Here is a 15,962-nt window from a genome sequence, read left to right as displayed (position 1 = left end):
CTCTGAAGCTGGGGTTAGGTGGCACATGCCTGAAATCCCAGCATTTGACGGGTGAATCCAGGACGATCAGGAAGGGTCATCATTGGCTACATAGTTTGAGCCAGCCTGGACTACATGAGACTTGTCTCAATTCTTCCACCCCACCTCCACTCCCGGGAAAAAAGAACCCTGTGAGATCTGTTTCTCAAGGAGGGGAGCCAGTGTGGGGTGGTCAGCACTCCCTGCCAGCTGTCAGTGGCATTGGTCAGACACAGCCTGGGCTCCGTGAGGGGCGACATTCACTCCCCATCACATCACCGTGCAGTGCAGGTTTGGACTGTCCTCGGAGGCTTCCCAGGTTCCAGGCTCCCCAGGGCCAGGCCAGGCAGCAGGAATGCGCGGGAGGCAGCAGTTCAGGGCGCATCCTCCCTGCTCTGTGACGCGCAGCAGCGGCGGGGAGCGCGCTCCCGGGGTGCAGCCAGCCTGTCCCGGCCCGGGAACCCCGCGGACGATGGCGGCGCTGCGGCTCCCGGCGTGGGCGCTGTCCCGGGGAGGCACCCGCCGCTTCGCCACCAGCCCCCGCGCGCGCGTCCAGTTCTACGCAGACCCCGTGCGGGCGCTGGAGGGCGTCAAGGACGGGGCGACCGTGATGCTCGGGGGCTTCGGGCTCTGCGGGCTCCCCGAGAACCTGATCGCCGCGCTGCAGAAGACGCGCGTCAAGAACCTGAGGGTGGTCACCAGCAACGCGGGCGTGAAAGACTTTGGCCTGGGGCTCCTGCTCGCCACCAAGCAGGTCCGGCGCGTGGTCTGCTCGTACCTGGGCGAGAACCCGCTGTGCGAACAGCAGTACCTGGCTGGGGAGCTGGACCTGGAGATGACGCCGCAGGGCACCTTGGCCGAGCGCATCCGCGCGGGCGGCGCGGGCGTGCCCGCCTTCTACACGCCCACCGGCTACGGCACGCTGGTGCAGGAGGGGGGCGCCCCCATCCGCTACTCGCCCGAAGGCTTCCTGATGAAGCTGAGCCAGCCCCGAGAGGTCAGGGAGTTCCAGGGCCAGCACTACCTCCTGGAGCACGCCATCCGGGCCGACTTCGCCCTGGTCAAGGGCGGGAAGGCGGACCGCGCGGGCAACGTGATCTTCAAGGGCAGCGCGCGCAACTTCAACGTGCCCATGTGCAAGGCCGCCGACGTGTCGGTGGTGGAGGTGGAGGAGATCGTGGAGAAGGGGGCGATCCGCCCGGAGGACATCCACGTTCCCAGCATCTACGTGGATCGCGTGATCCAGGGGCACAACTACCAGAAACGAGTGGAGCGTCTGACCACCAGCTGCAGCCAAGCGGCCGGCCCCGGGAGGGACACGGGAGCCAAGGACATCAGGATCATCAAGCGCACGGCTCTGGAGTTTGGTGTCCTGTTCCCAGACCAAAATGGTGGTCACCATGCAGCACTGCACTAAGGAGCCCAAAATCATGTACAGATGACTTGCCGCTGACGGGCAAGCACTGCGTGAACCGCATCATCACGGAGAAGGCCGTGTTCGATGTGGACAGAAAGAAAGGGCTGACGCTGGTGGAGGTCTGGGAAGGTTCTTCTGTGGACGAAGTCAAGGCCACCACAGGATGCCCCTTCCATGTGTGCCCGAACCTCAAGCCCGTGCAGCAGGTCACATCCTGATGCATGACAGCCCTGGCTGGAGTGGGGGCTGACTTGGAAAGTTGGTGACTGCAGGGATGTGTTGCCCAGCACCTGACCAGCGTGCCATTGGCTCCTCAGACACCCTGCCACGAGACAGTGTCTTCTCCAGAGCTGTGCATGTGACAAAAATGCTAACCTCGGCCCTGTGTCCTGTATCTATCGCAGAGCCCTGAGCTAAAACCCGAGGACACCGGTACCTAGCCTTGCTGTGACCTTACTGTAAATCATGGGCAGCTCCAGAGAGTCCCTGGCAGCATCTCCCTCCAGTGCCGCGGGCCATACTGGAACCATGACTGTGGGGAAACTTGCGGCTGAAAGGAGTCTAGCAGCTCAGCTGGTGCCCCTTGACCACTTCAGGAGAGCCGCATGGCCAGGGCTGGGAGTTTGCAAGCCGAGTTCTTCCCCCGACTTTCCTTCTTGCTCCTTGAGTTCTGTTCCTAATTTTGTTTCTGTGCGTCCTGCCCCCTCCTCTTGGGAGCTGCTTAGGTGTCCTTGGAAGGAAGGCAGGACCCTCTTCTGTGGGGTGAGACTCCACCAGGAAAGCCCACTGTAAATAAACCATCCCAATGTGTGTCACCGGGGGCCTTGGCTTAGCATAGGAGGAGTCTAGAGACCTAATCCGTGGCCTGAACAAATTATCTCATCTGCAGGGTCGCTGCGTCACCTGCACCACACTAATGTCCTCCCTTCAGTTCTGGAGACTCAGCCAGCCTGTGTGAAACCCCCTCCTCACCCCACAGTGGCTCTGGGGTGTGTTACCTTGAATCGGCAGCCTCACAACTGAAGTGATAAAATTGTAGATGTGTGATGTAGGAGTACGTGTGGCACACACACACACACACACACACACACACACGTATGCATGCATGTGCTCTGTGAGAACCTGGCCTCACGCTGCCTTTCTGGGTTGAGGTCTGCCCAGAGCTGAGCAGCCTGAGGCTCCCCACCAAGTAGGAACCTGCCCAAGGGGCCGCAACGAGCAGAGCTGGTGGGGAAGGAGGCGCTCGCGGCTGGACATAGGACTGCTTCTCCAGGCTCTGAGAGGCCAGCGCTGGTGTCCACGGCCTCCTGGTCCACGCAGCCAGGAGTCTGTCTTGGGCTGGGCGGAGCAGGAATATCCTGGCTCTGCACCGCTTGCTCCAGGCCTTGAACTCTCCCTGCTCTCTCTGCGTCTTAGACTTGTCATCGTTTTGTGAGATGGGGTCTTGCTCTAGCCCACGCTGACCTGGAATGCACTCTGTAGTCCCAGGCTCACCTTGAACTCACAGCGATCCTCCTGCCTCTTCCTACCTAGTGCTGGGATTAAAGGCACGCACCTCCACACCCAGCTGGGTCTTAGATTTTGAGTCTGTAAAATGAGAGCCTTGGACTAGCCGCATCCACTGACCCTTAGTCCAGCTGACCTGGCCTTGCGAGCCCCTAGGGGCCCCCGGCACTCAGCCAGGCTGACTCCAAGGAGCTCTGTGAGGGCCTGCTGTGTAACTGACCTGTCATCAGTTCTGCGTCCAGAAGAGCTTTGACTTAGACAGTTGTATGCAAGTGTGGCTCAGCTCGAGCGCTGGTGTCTGCAGGGTCCCAGGGCTGATCAGGAGGGGGCAGCGGCACGCAGGCTGGAGGCTCCCCGTGTGTCGTGTGTGGGGCCTGATATTCTGACCTTCACCTCCCTGCCTGCCCACAGAGGCTCTGTCCTCCCTGGGTGGGGCTCCCCCACCTTCCCCTTGCACCCATGGCTCTGCCTGCTCGCAGTGCTGCTCCGCACTGCCTCCACGCCTGCCCCTCTTCCTGCCCGCCTTCTCCTGGGCTCTCCCAACCCTGGTCCTGTAGCCCTCGGCCCCTGTTCCCTAAAGCCACTTTCCTGAGGCGGGCCCTCACAGGACCAGCACAGGTGAGGTCATGAGTCAAAGGTTGGGCTCTAAGCTGATGATGGGTTTTTCCTTCAAGCAGCCAGTGGACAGCTGGCATGAGGCCAGCTCATTTGTTGAAAGGCTGACCTTTGGGTGGGGCAGGCAGTGCCCTGGACCTGTGTGACGTATAACAGAGAGCCTGATAGACTGAGAGTAAACAGGCTCAGGTGTGAGTGCACGTATGAACGTGTATGTGTCTTTGTACGCACACATACGTGTATACACATGTGCATCCATGCTTCTGACTCAAAGGTATGATTCCTCTCCTGTCAACTGACGATGGACCTACATCAAAAAGACATAAAATGTGCAGCCATTGGGCTTCTACGGCTCAGTGTACACAGTTTCCCACAGGCGCAGGAAAAGCATCAGTCCTCACCGATCAGGGCGTCAGGAGGGAGCCCGACTGCCTGATGGAAGCTGATGTCGGAGCCAGTCAAGGCACATGTGCTCCAGGGCGACGCTGTGCTGCGTGTTCTTGTGGAGACCGCTTTTACCAACGGGGAAGGTTTGTGTTGCAGGGCCGACAGCATGAAAACATAAACCCACGCCATGGAAGAAGCCGGAAAAGTGAAATGAGTGTCCTGGTGATGGAAGGAATTTTATAAATGATCTTTTTTTTTTTCCTCAGAAGTTTTTTTTCTTTTACTATGATTATTACACTGATATTTGGGTGTTTTTCATGCCATTCAGGCTGGACTTCAACTATGGAGCCAAATGACCTTGAATCCCTGATCCTCTTGCCTATACCTTCCTGAGTGCTGAATCTAGAAGTGTATGCCACCATACCAGCTTAATGCACTGTTTTTGCAATTATAAAGAACAACCAGGCTAGAGTGAAACCCTACCTAGAAGAACCAAAAAGTAAAAATAAAAAGTAGAGGCCATTTGCAGGGCCCACCAGCGTAGGAGGATCGCTGTGGAAGAAGACCTGTGTTTTGGGGGCAACTGCAATCTGCTCTAGGGGAGAAACCCTATTTCATAGGCTCCAGGTTCACATCTCGCCTGTGGCCTTTTCTCTCTCTCCCTCTCTCTCTCTCTGTCTGGGAGGCTCTACCTCTGTGTCCCTAATGCTGAGATGAAAGGCTTGCACCATCTCGCCCTGGCTGCCTTTTCTTTCTTTAAACTCTCAGCTGGTCTTGGCTCTGGAATGTGGCCACCTTGGGCTGAACCTCAGGCTTTGTGACTGTTCTAAAGTCTGCTGCACTCAGTCTGGAGCCTCATTTGTGGCCTCTGAGGAGCAGTGAATGCCTTACCCTTAGGTGAGCTAGCCTGCCATTTTGGGCAGAGAAAGCCCTGGCTATGTCCTGGCAGAGGCTGCCATGAGACATCCTAGTCCCCAGAAAGTACAGACTGAAGATAGGGCCTGGGCCCCAAGTTGTCAGACTGAGGAAGCCCTGGTTCTCAGTGTCACCAGCAGTGGACTCCGGTTGTCCCTGAGCGATCCTGGGGTGACTCCTGTAAAGTATGAAATATGGGGTTACTGTGAGGACTGAGGAGATGAGTGGGGAAGTCTGTCAAGTCCTTCGCCAAGGCCAGTCAGCAGTATCACCAGCAGTGACGCCCGCCCGAGGCCCTTGGAGGCTCAGGCCGCCCTCCGCGCCCTCCCGCTGGCTGCCGGGGCTGGGTGAGGAGACAGGCACAGAGCTCCCTGCTGTGGCCACCCCAGCACCACCACCCACAGTGACCCTCTTTCTTCTCTCAGGGCACAGCATGGATCCTGGCCTGGCTGGTCTGCTGGGGCAACGGGCACCGCAATCCAGACAGCCTTTCATGGTCACCTTCTTCAGGGCCAGCCCGAGTCCTGTGCGTGTCCCTCGGGCAGTGAGGCCGCTGAAGAGAAGGCAGCCAAAGAAAACCAACGAGCTGCCGCACCCCAACAAACTCCCAGGCATCTTTGGTGAGGCCTCCGTCACAGGGTGGAGCCCTTCTGCTGGGCCCCAGGGGAGCCTTGGCCCGTGGGGTGGGCAGGCAGGGAGGGGGCTCAGTCGGGAGGCGTCTGCAGAGGAAACAGAAGCCATGGGGTGGCTGACGGCCCTGCCGGGCTCTTCACTGGAGCTCCCGGTCCAGCTGAACACGGCCGTCCTCTCGAGTGACAGAGCCCCCGAGGACTGTTGAGCTGCGTCACGACATGGGCCGGCATCCAGGGATGGGACTTGTGAGGCCCAGTGATTTTGTAACAAGGTGTTAGGGCTCCAGGAAGGTTCTTGAAGTCCAAACCCTAGGTTGGTTTCTAAATTTAGTCAAATATTTGAATAAGAAAGAAGACAGAAGGATAATTACTAAATCATTACATTTATTGAGGGAAGTGCAGAGCCAAGGAAAGGCACCCACGTGCTAGAGATCCCACATGGAGGACCTGGGAAGAAGCATGGAAAGAAAAGAAAGTTCAAGGAGCTCTGCCATGTGGGGAGCTGGAGGGGATAAAGGACCCATGTGGAGAGTCAGGGCTAGGGCGCCCTTCTGGGGAAGGGGGGAACTCACCCACAGCTGGAAGTTCCCAAGTGATCAGAAAGAGCCTGCCCACCCCTTGCAAAGACATTTATGACCTTGTGGGGGTGGGCTGTGTTTGGCTTAGGGGAACCAGAGGGCCAGCTGGTTGGTTAGGGCTAGGGACTGTCTCAGGAAGAGATTAGCTCTGGCACCAAGTTCCCTGGGCTGAACTTCACCAACCACAATGTTTTTAAATCCCATGAAAGACCTCCCTCCCAGGACAGGGCCTGGTTATGGAAAAACAAGTCTCTAGGGAACTAGAGAAGATATAAAAAAAAGTCAGACCATCTTTGATTTCTAGCAAGTGCAAATTTTCCTGCCCCTTTTACCTTCAGGGGTCCAGTCACCCTAATTGTACCCCCTTCTCAGTTTACTTTTCTATTACTAATTGTGCCCACCAGACACCCCACCCTGGGAGCACCTTAGGATAACTTCACAGAGCAAAGACCCCAGAATAGACCTTGCATCATCTTGTCCCCACAGATGACGGCCGTGGCTCCCGTGGCAGGCAGGTCTGTCGTCGGCACGAGCTCTATGTCAGCTTCCAGGACCTCGGCTGGCTGGTAATTTCTGCCCCTCCTCCTCTCCCCGCTGACGATCGCACTGCAGATTCTGCTGCCTCTCCAGAAAGGAAGTAGGGAAGTGGAGCAATGGGTCCTTTAACTTTCTTCTCATGTTTTCCTTTTCTTCTGGGTTTCCCAAATTCTATAGTAAGTAAGCATAAAAGTGGGAAGTTTTTACACATTTAAAAGCCAGGAGAGCCAGGCATGGTGGAGGACTCCTTTAAACCCAGCACTCAGGAGGCAGAAGTAGGAGGATTGCTGTGAGTTGGAGGCCAGTCTGGGACTACAGAGTGAGTTCCAGGTCAGCCTGGGCTAGAGTGAGACCCTACCTCAAAAAAAAAAAAAAAACTGTTTTAGAGTCGGGCATGGTGGTGCACGCCTTTAATCCCTGCACTCAGAAGGCAGAGGTAGGAGGATTACTGTGAGCTCAAGGCCACCCTGAGCCTACATAGCGAATTCCAGGTCAGCCCGGACTAGAGCAAGACCTTACCTGGAAAAAAACAAAAAAGGAACTTTTTTAAAAAACAAAACCCATGAATATAGTGGCAATCTGCCCAGTTAATTGTCCACACTGCAACAGGGAAACTGAGGCTGGGCGGGTAAGGCCACCCAGCATCTGCTGAAACTGCTGCTCCAGGAGGTAGAGCACAGGCTGAGTTTGGGCTGGGGCAGGGACATGAGCACAGCCTGCCTCTGAGGGACTCTGGGTGAATTCAGCCTCTGGATGGAGAGACTCCTGGAGGAACTGAGGGTGCCAGAGTCCTGAGGCTGGCGAGGGTGGGATGGGGGTGCAGAGCCAAGGCACAGCACCTAGTCATCCTGTGACAGGTTCGTAGCTAAGAGACTCTAGAGGGGCATATGGACAAGACTCACCTCCTCCCGTCCCCAGGACTGGGTCATCGCCCCCCAGGGCTACTCAGCCTATTACTGCGAGGGAGAGTGTGCCTTCCCACTGGACTCCTGCATGAACGCCACCAACCACGCCATCCTGCAGTCCCTGGTCAGTATTACAGGGGCCGTAGAAACCCAGGGGCCGGGTGGGGGGGGGTAAGTGGGCATGGGGAGAACTGTGCAAAAAAGGAACTTTCTCTGCAGACTCAGCCACGTGATCATCTGCAGACACTTCCTCACATGGCCATGCTTGTGCACACAGGCACCCTGAGTGCGTGCAAACCGCAGACTTCCACTGAAAAGCTGTGGCCACGCCCGCTCTGTACCCTGCTCTCGCAGTGCAGGATGCTCCTGGACCTATGTGGGGCCCAGACAGACACAGGCACCTGCTTTGGTAGGAGGGAGGTACATATGTGAGAGATGGGCACCTCCACAGAAGACCTGGCATATATGCCGCCTGGGCATTGGTGGATCTGGCCTCCCTAACATGTACTCATCCGTTTGCCTGCTGGGTGACTCTCTGTGCGTCCTTTGCTCTTCGGGGCCTTGGCTCCTTCTGTGCCCTTTCTCCTGTTTGTCCTCTGAGGCCCTAGTGCTGGCAAGCCTGAGTCCAGGTCACTCTGAGTGCTGGAAGGTGGGCAGTTGCAGCTGTGTATGGCCAAGTGTTGTGCTTGTTGAATCTTGTGTTGAGACTTCCTGCTAGAACATCTGCCTGGAGTCCTGGTGCCCGGTGTACATGACCGTGTGCTTTTCTAGTGGGAGAGTGTGCCAAGTGATGCCCTAGAGTGAGGGTCATGACGTAACAAGAGCTGCTTTGAGCCGATGCTGACACATCCTTTTACAGTGGTCACTGGTGCTTGCTGAACACCAGGAGCTGCCATCCCAGGAGGGCTCAGGTAATGGCAGGATGTGGGCAGTCACTCAGCCTAGCTTTTTTGCCATGGGTGAGAAAGAACCCTGGTGTAATGGGCACACCAGTCCCTTCCAGGGCTCAACCCTTTTCCACTATGGCCTGGCCTCTACCTCCACCCAGGCTGGCTGCCTGGTAGACAGTTGCTGCCCTCCTTGGGAAGCTGTGGTGAGCACATAAACAAACAGTGAAGAAGAGGAGGAGGACCTTGTGTTCTAGAACAGGAAAAGTTTGGCCCCTAGATGGAGGGCACCCGCGCCAGGCCTCTGCTTCAGGAGTAGCCGTGTCAATAGCAGGAGGAAGAAAGTCCAGGAGAGGGAATGAGGTCAGAGGCCCCACTCAGGACAAGCTTGGCAGCAGGGGCCAGAGAAGGTAGGCATAGAGGGAGGAAGGGAAGCAGGATGTGGAGGTAGGGTGGGCAGAGCTGGCTTATCCAAAGAAGGTGAATTTTATACCCCATAAACTGAAAACCTATTGGGGGATTAGCAAGGCAGTGTGTATTCCTCTCTGGAAGTCAGTCTCTCTGTGGTGGCTGTGGCAGGGTGGACCACAAGAGTGCAAAGGGGAAGAGGCTAGAAGATAAGTGAGGGGTTCTGTGGCCCCCCCAACAGAAGGTGAAGGCAGCAACAGAAAGCTGAGCATCCTGCATGCCCACAAAGTGGGTGGAGGGCAAAAGGGAACAGAAGGCTCAGGCAAGTGGGGCACCATTCATTACAGTAGAGGACAGGGACGGGAAGGCTTCATGGGGATAGAGTCAGTAGCAGGGTTGGAGGAAATCCTAATTAAGGTCCTACCAGACCTCATGGTGAGGTGGACGGGCAGGTGGATCAGCGTACCTGGAATGTACAGCGAGCTCCAGGGACGTGCCAAGAATAGGCAGTACAAGGCATGTGAATGGCCTTTGGATCCTGATGACAGAGAAGGCTCCTGGGAGAAGCAGTGGCAGCTTAGGGGAATTGGCCAAGTGTCAAGGGAGTGAGATTGGACTCCCAGAGCCCAGGCTAAATAGCCACAGGGGTCTCATCAGGGAGTTTCAGGCTCCTAAGGGCCAAGAGAGAAAGCATGCCTTCAGGTGCAGCCCTCAGGTGACCAGCTGTCTACCCAGCAGGCAGAGGCGTCCTCTCTGCATGCAAACCTGCCCGTGTACCCCCTGATCAGGTATGAGCCGCCGGCCTAGGACAAGCCCCCTGCCCTTATCTAGTGTCCCCACTCGTATGTCCTTACCATGCTCACTTGGTCACTTTGGCTTCTGCTTCCAGGATTTCGTGGGCTCGCTGTATTATTAGGCCTCTCTATCCATTGAAATGTTCCAGTCTCCTGTCCATGTCCCAACAGGCTGTGAGGGCATGGACTCTGCCTGGGCTGGTCCCAGGCTCCCCTTCTGGGTAGAGGCTTTTTGGGGACAGCCCCACAGTCCCTTCCTGGATCATGTCCAGGTATCACATATGTTTGAAGTTAGAAAAGAAAACTGAGGCCTGCAAATATGCAGTTGATCCCCATGGATGCATAGCCATGAGCGCCAGAGCTTCTGGCTTGTTGTTTATCATACAGTGTGGCTGGGGATTGTGACTCAGTGGTAGAAAACATGCTTAGCACACACAAGGTCCTGGGATTGATCCCGGTGCTAGAAAAAAAAAAGAAAAAGAAAAAGAAAAAGAAAAATACAAAGTAAATAGTACAGATGGCCGCTTGCATTCCACCAATCAGTCTGTGGGTCACAGTTGGTCAAAACGTCTTCTGCATTCATTGTCTACCAAAGCCCAGGGCAGTAGGAAGTATGAAGAATAACAGAGCTTTGTAGTGTCCACTTCTGTCTCCAGTGTCACATTTCAGGGAAGGCCCTCTCTGGGTTCCAACCACTTCAGTCCCCTTGGTCTGCATAGGCAACTGCTTTATTCTGGTTCAGTCATGTAGGCCTGTAGATGGTGAGGTGAGGAGCAGCAACCTCAGATGTCTGGCTGCATGTCCCCTAAAAGGCCTGTTGTCCACATGGCCTCAGTGAGACTGCTGTCCCCACACCAGCCCTGTGTCCAGCAGCAGCATTCCCTGAAAACTGTTACTTTCGGGCGGGTACAGAAAGCTTGAGAGCGGGGTAGGTTCAGCACCTGTTTCAAGTTCTGTCTCACTATCGGTCAGCCATGGACCTCGAGGCCTCCCATGCGGCCTCTGCGCCTCCACTTACCGCCTGAAAATTCACTCCTTGCCTCAGAAGTTGTTAGGAGGGTGAGATACATCAAGGAGGGCTAAGTTCTAGAAACCACTCAATGGTTCCGTGACTATTCCTAGTCTTCAAATGAGACAGCCCTTCCCTCACCTCACAGCTGCTGGCAAGACCCACGGGAATGTAGTAGAGGCCCAGCAGAGTGGAGAAGCCCAGAGAAGGTGCCACAGAGAATGCCCCAGGGCACAACGTCCCGGTGACCAGCAGGGCGGCCCATGTCTGGGCAGGAGTGGATGTGGCAGAGGGTGAGCCAGGGGCTGGGAGAGCTACAGGGCAGGTTTGCCAGACCCTCCATGGCAGGTGGCAGGCAGTGCACGAAGGTGGAGTGTGACCTCGGTCTGATCAAGGGCTCTAAGACCTTCAGGAAGGGCCGCAGGCAGCAGCTAGCACCCGGCCGGGAGGGTCCTCGAGGCGGCCACCAGGCTCATGCCCCCGCCTGCACCCCCTCCCCGCCAGGTGCACCTGCTGAAACCGGACGCGGTCCCCAAGGCGTGCTGTGCGCCCACCGAGCTGAGCGCCGCCTCTGTGCTCTACTACGACAGCAGCCACAACGTCATCCTGCGCAAGCACCGCAACATGGTGGTCAAGGCCTGCGGCTGCCACTGAGACCCTGCCGGCTGCCTGCCCGTGCCCCTGCCCGTCTCATCAGGCCCCTCTCCAGAGACAGGGAACCCTCAGATGCTATCATAGCTCGGGAAGGGGCATTGGGGACCCTCACTTCCCTCAGGCAGGAGCACTGGGGAATCCTCCTCTGCTCACTTCCTGCTAAACTTTTGGTCTATTCCCAGCTCCCCTGCTCCCCTCCCTGGGGCTTATGACCAGCTGCTCTTTCCTACTCCCACTCAGCTCCAGGATGGATGCACACAGCAGCTCGGAGCCATACTGAGCAAGTGACCTTGGGTCAGCACTGAAGTCCTCCTACATGAGGACCTGACCACAGCCATCCCCAATGTGGACAACCCTGGACGGTCAGAGGAGCCGCTGGAGTCTGAGGCTCTCGTCGTTTGGCACAGGGCTGGAGGGAGTCAGAGGTCTCAGCTGGGCCATTTCTGGGTGTGACCCGACACACCTCCTTGGGACAGTACATTACTGGACTCCTCTAACAGGTCATGGTAGTGAGCTTTTTAAAATCAAAAACGAACAAACTGGCTTGGCCTCAGGACTCATGGTGAAGCTGGGAGGGACATTTTATGGGCATGCCCTTCTGTCTGGGAAAGAGGTGTGATCACAGAGGAGCAAAGAGCCTTCCTTACCCACTGACACACTGGGAGTTGGGCTCTGAGGCAGAGCGAACTCCACAGAAGCAAGGATGGCAGTTGCAACGGCAGAACAGCAGGCGCCACCACTGCCTCTCCTTGCCCGTGGCCTGCATCAGTACAGACCTAGGTTCCTCTCGCTCTGCGCCTGTGCGGGCCCTCCGCATCCTCAGCGCAGACCATCTGCAGGATGGCCATCACCAGCTCCTCAGAGGAAAACACTGGGCTTTCTGCCTGCTCCCTGAGGAGCCATCCATCCCACCGGCACAGTGGCCGGGCAGCTCTGGCGTGCAACAAGGAAGAGGAGCTTCAGCGTGTGCTTGTGTCTAAGAACTAAGAACAGGCTGGTCACCAAGTTGGCATCACACTGAGGGCCCAGCAGCTCCATCCTGTTTCTGGGGCCTGTGAGTCAAAAGGCCCCTGCCCTGGGGGAGTGACAGGTGGTAATTAGGCTGAGTTGGGTGGGGAGGTTTGTCTCAGCCTCCTGTTCCCCGGAAACCACTGTTCTCCTTGGAGCAGCCGCTGGGAGCTGCAGTGTTTATTTGATTTCTGGCTTGCTAAGCCTGTAATTTACCTGCGGGAACAGAGACCAGCTGCTCAAACTGTGTCATTAAGAGTAGGTCCTGGGCCCACCTCCATCCATAGGCACACCCAGCGGAGGTGGACCCACCCAGGTGCCCAGGGTTGTGCTTCTCTGGGGTTCCCACTTGCGCCCCTGGGTGGATCATGAGAAGGCAGGTCTGGCAGCATGGGTGAGGCCATGGTCATGCTGCAGGACAGCAGCCCCTCCACCTGCCCCTGGGAGGGCCTCCTGTGGTGAGCACAGAGGGAAGTGCCCTCCCATGTACACAAAGGGTGGGTCCAGACTGTCTGGAAGGTGGTGAGTCCCCAAGTGCCTCAGGCTTCAAAGGCTGGCAAGGGTTGCACAAGGCACCAGCTTAAATGTCAGCAGACTGATTTGCTTAGTGTGTGTACAAATCGCCTTCATTATCCACACTTGTTTCTCATCTATGACACGAAGACATGGGACAAGTTTGTCAGCTTTCTGCTACTGTAACAAAACATCTGAGCCAATCAGTTGTAAAAAGGAAGGTTTGACTGGCAGTTCCAGAGGTGCACTCTGAGGCTGGTGGCTCCACTGCCCTGGGGCTGGCGATGAAGCAGCAGCTACTTCCCAGTAGCACCACACTGAGGACTAAGCCTTTCACCTATGGGTCTTAAAGGAACATTCTAGATCAAAACTAGAACAATGCTCTTTCATCCCAAAGACCCAGTCAGAGGATCTGCCTGCTTCCTTGGCCTTCTCTCCCAGAGTCCAAGTGCCTGGCTGTGGACTCAGGACCTTAAACAACAGATCTCTTTCCCTAATGTCAGGGCAGTGGACAGTGGTAACTTCCCGACAAATGTTAATGTTTGTTCTCCTCAATGCCCAGAACATAGCCTGACTGGTCTGAGCCACAAGGAAAGTATGAGATATGAGATGAATGTTTGGGAAATGCAGCTTCTGCCTTGCCACGTTGGGGAAGGGGCCGGGGGTGAGGGGCAAAGGGTGCAGCAGGAGAGCCTGAGCCCAGAGGCCACCTGACTCCCTTCCACAGCCAAGCAAGTGTGCGGCACACACCTCCCAGTGGCAGACATCTAGCACCCTCAGCCATCCAGTAATGAAAAAGAGCTGGGTGCAGTGGCACACACCTTTAATCCCAGCGCTCAGAAGGCAGAGGTAGGAGGATCGCCATGAGTTCAAGGCCACCCTGAGACTACATTGTGAATTCTGGGTCAGCCTGGGCCAGAGTGAAACCCTACCTAGAAAAAAGAAAAAAAAAACAGAGAAGGTCAAGTGGATCTATAGCCTCTGTGTCAGCCTTGCCATCAGGTTCTCTGGTGGCCTGTAGCCACCCAGGTTATACATTGGAAGCAAAGTAAGGGCAGTAAGAAAACACTGAGGGAAGACGTACAGACGGGGCTGAATCTGGGACCTCTCTGGGCTAGCCCTACACAGATCTTTCCATAGGTCTGGTGCCAGCTAACTTCAGAGCACTCTCCCTCCATCTGTGTGTCTGTCTGTGTGTGCATGTGTTTATGCACAGGGAAGTGGGTGGTACTTTGGAGAAACTCCCTACAATTTCACAGGAAAGCCAGTGTTTTTGTTGAGCAGTGCAGACACCTGGTATTCTGGCTCTGGCTTTGTGACTCAGTCTCCCTGCCCATCCATCTACACTGGCTTAGATCTGCCCTTGCAAGGCCTCCCAACTCAGCACTGCCTGCCCACGGAGGTATATGAAGCAGATAGTATCTTATTCTAAATAAGCTTGTGATCGCTCCCCCATCTTTGTATCAACACCATCTCCTCCCAGGATGTGCCCCAGCTACTTCCCTGCTGGCCTCAGAGCTGTGCTTGCCCTCTCAGATCTCTCCAGGAGAGAGGCCTTGCAACTTGCCTGCATGTGAAAGGGGCCATGCCACAGAGACAGCTCTGGGGTCTGTGTTGGAGGAGGATGGCAGTCTGGACCTCTGGTATGGTCCTCCTGTGGCACATGCATCTGGAGTTCCTTTGCAGTGGCAGAAGGCCCTGGGGTACCCATACTCACTCTCTGTCTCTGTCTGCCTCTTCCTCTTCTCCTTGTTTCTCAGATAAATAAAAATACTGAAATATTTTGGGGCTGGGAGATGGTTCAGTGGTTAAAGAGATTTGCTTGCAAAACTTCTGATTTAATTCTCTAGTACTCACCTAAAGCCAGATGTACAAAGTGGTACAAGCATCCAGAGTTCATTTGCAAGAGTAAAAGGTCCTGGAATGTTCATTATCTCTCTCTCTTAAATAATTAAATAATTAATTAATTAGAAATATTTATGCTCACTTATGAAAACATTTTGTATATTCTAGGCAATTTTTTCTTTCTTCTTCTTTTTTTTTTTTCCTAAGGTAGGGTCTCACTGTAGCCCAGGCTGACCTGGAATTCACTATGTAGTCTCAAGCTAGCCTAGAACTCACAGCGCTCCTCCTACCTCAGCCTCCCAAGGGCTGGGATTAAAGGTGTGAGCCACCATATCTAGTATGGGAAATTTTTTAATTAAAAAGTTGATTTAAAAAGTTGTGGCACACGCCTTTAATACTAGCCCTTGGGAGGCTGAGGTAGGAGGATTGCCAAGAGTTTGAGGCCACCCTAAGACTACATAGTGAATTCCAGGTCAGCCTGAGCTAGAATGACACCCTGCCTTGAAAAAAAATATATTAAAAAGTTAAAAAAGTGACCTACATAATTCCACATTTAACTAGGGTCAATAACTCCTCCTAATCTTTGCTTGGCATGAAAAATATATACATGTATACATATGTATACGTACACATCTGCCAGCCTAAGGTGGTAAAGCAGAAAACTAGGCTGGCTCAAAGTGCCAACGTGGAGTTGGTCTGGGGTGACCAGGGCTTGGGCTGGCACAGCAGCTTCTCTCCTCCAGGCCTGTCCTGATTTGTAACCCCAAATGAGGACACAGTCTGAGAGCACCAACCTTGCCCAGCAAGTCTCCCTTTTTGAGACTTGTCCGGACAGACACCTAGGAGGGGGCGTGATAGCAGCAAGTGGGGGGAAGGGGTTCAGGTGACCAATAGGGCTCAGCTTCGGCCCACAAGAGACGCCATGAGAAGCCTGGCCGGCTCCGATGAGTGTCAGGAGAGCTGCTGGCCCACCATAGCCTTGCAATGTCCAGGCAGGATAAGGAAGGGGGTGTGTGAATCCCCGGGGTCCTGCTTACACCGCCCCAGTGCCTAGCACAGGGTCTGGTAAAATAAGGGCCCTAGATGTCACGCATGAGAATAATCTGGGCACTGGCTTAGTGGGCAGATAAGAACTAGATACATAGCGGGACTGCCAACAAGGGCCCATTAGACGTACCACCAGCTGTGTGAGAATGCATCTGGCCAACCCAATCACTTGCCTGGTAGCAGTAGAACACAGAGGCACTTTTGTTCAGCTTAGACTTTTATTGCCCAGCTCTGGGCCCACAAGGGCAACTCATCAGGGCCTTGGTCTCAGGAGGGTATAGAAGGGA

The 15,962-nt window shown here is 55.2% G+C and overlaps 1 protein-coding gene across 1 annotated transcript in view; it reads left to right on the top strand.

Annotated features, from left to right (window-relative positions):
• Bmp8a (bone morphogenetic protein 8a) overlaps positions 1–13,397 on the top strand; it is a 42,917-nt gene extending 29,520 nt beyond the window's left edge. The window contains exons 4-7 of the mRNA XM_004665129.3: positions 5,284–5,478; positions 6,555–6,634; positions 7,524–7,634; positions 11,113–13,397. Of these exons, the coding sequence (XP_004665186.3) occupies positions 5,284–5,478; positions 6,555–6,634; positions 7,524–7,634; positions 11,113–11,262 (536 nt within the window). The 3' untranslated portion in view covers positions 11,263–13,397. The remainder of the gene's footprint in view (positions 1–5,283; positions 5,479–6,554; positions 6,635–7,523; positions 7,635–11,112) is intronic.
• The last annotated feature ends 2,565 nt before the right edge of the window (positions 13,398–15,962 follow it).

Source organism: Jaculus jaculus, chromosome 5 (assembly GCF_020740685.1).
Source record: "Jaculus jaculus isolate mJacJac1 chromosome 5, mJacJac1.mat.Y.cur, whole genome shotgun sequence".
Lineage (NCBI taxonomy): Eukaryota > Metazoa > Chordata > Mammalia > Rodentia > Dipodidae > Jaculus > Jaculus jaculus.
Note: the sequence above shows the minus strand (reverse complement) of the source record. Positions and strands in the feature narration are given on the sequence as shown.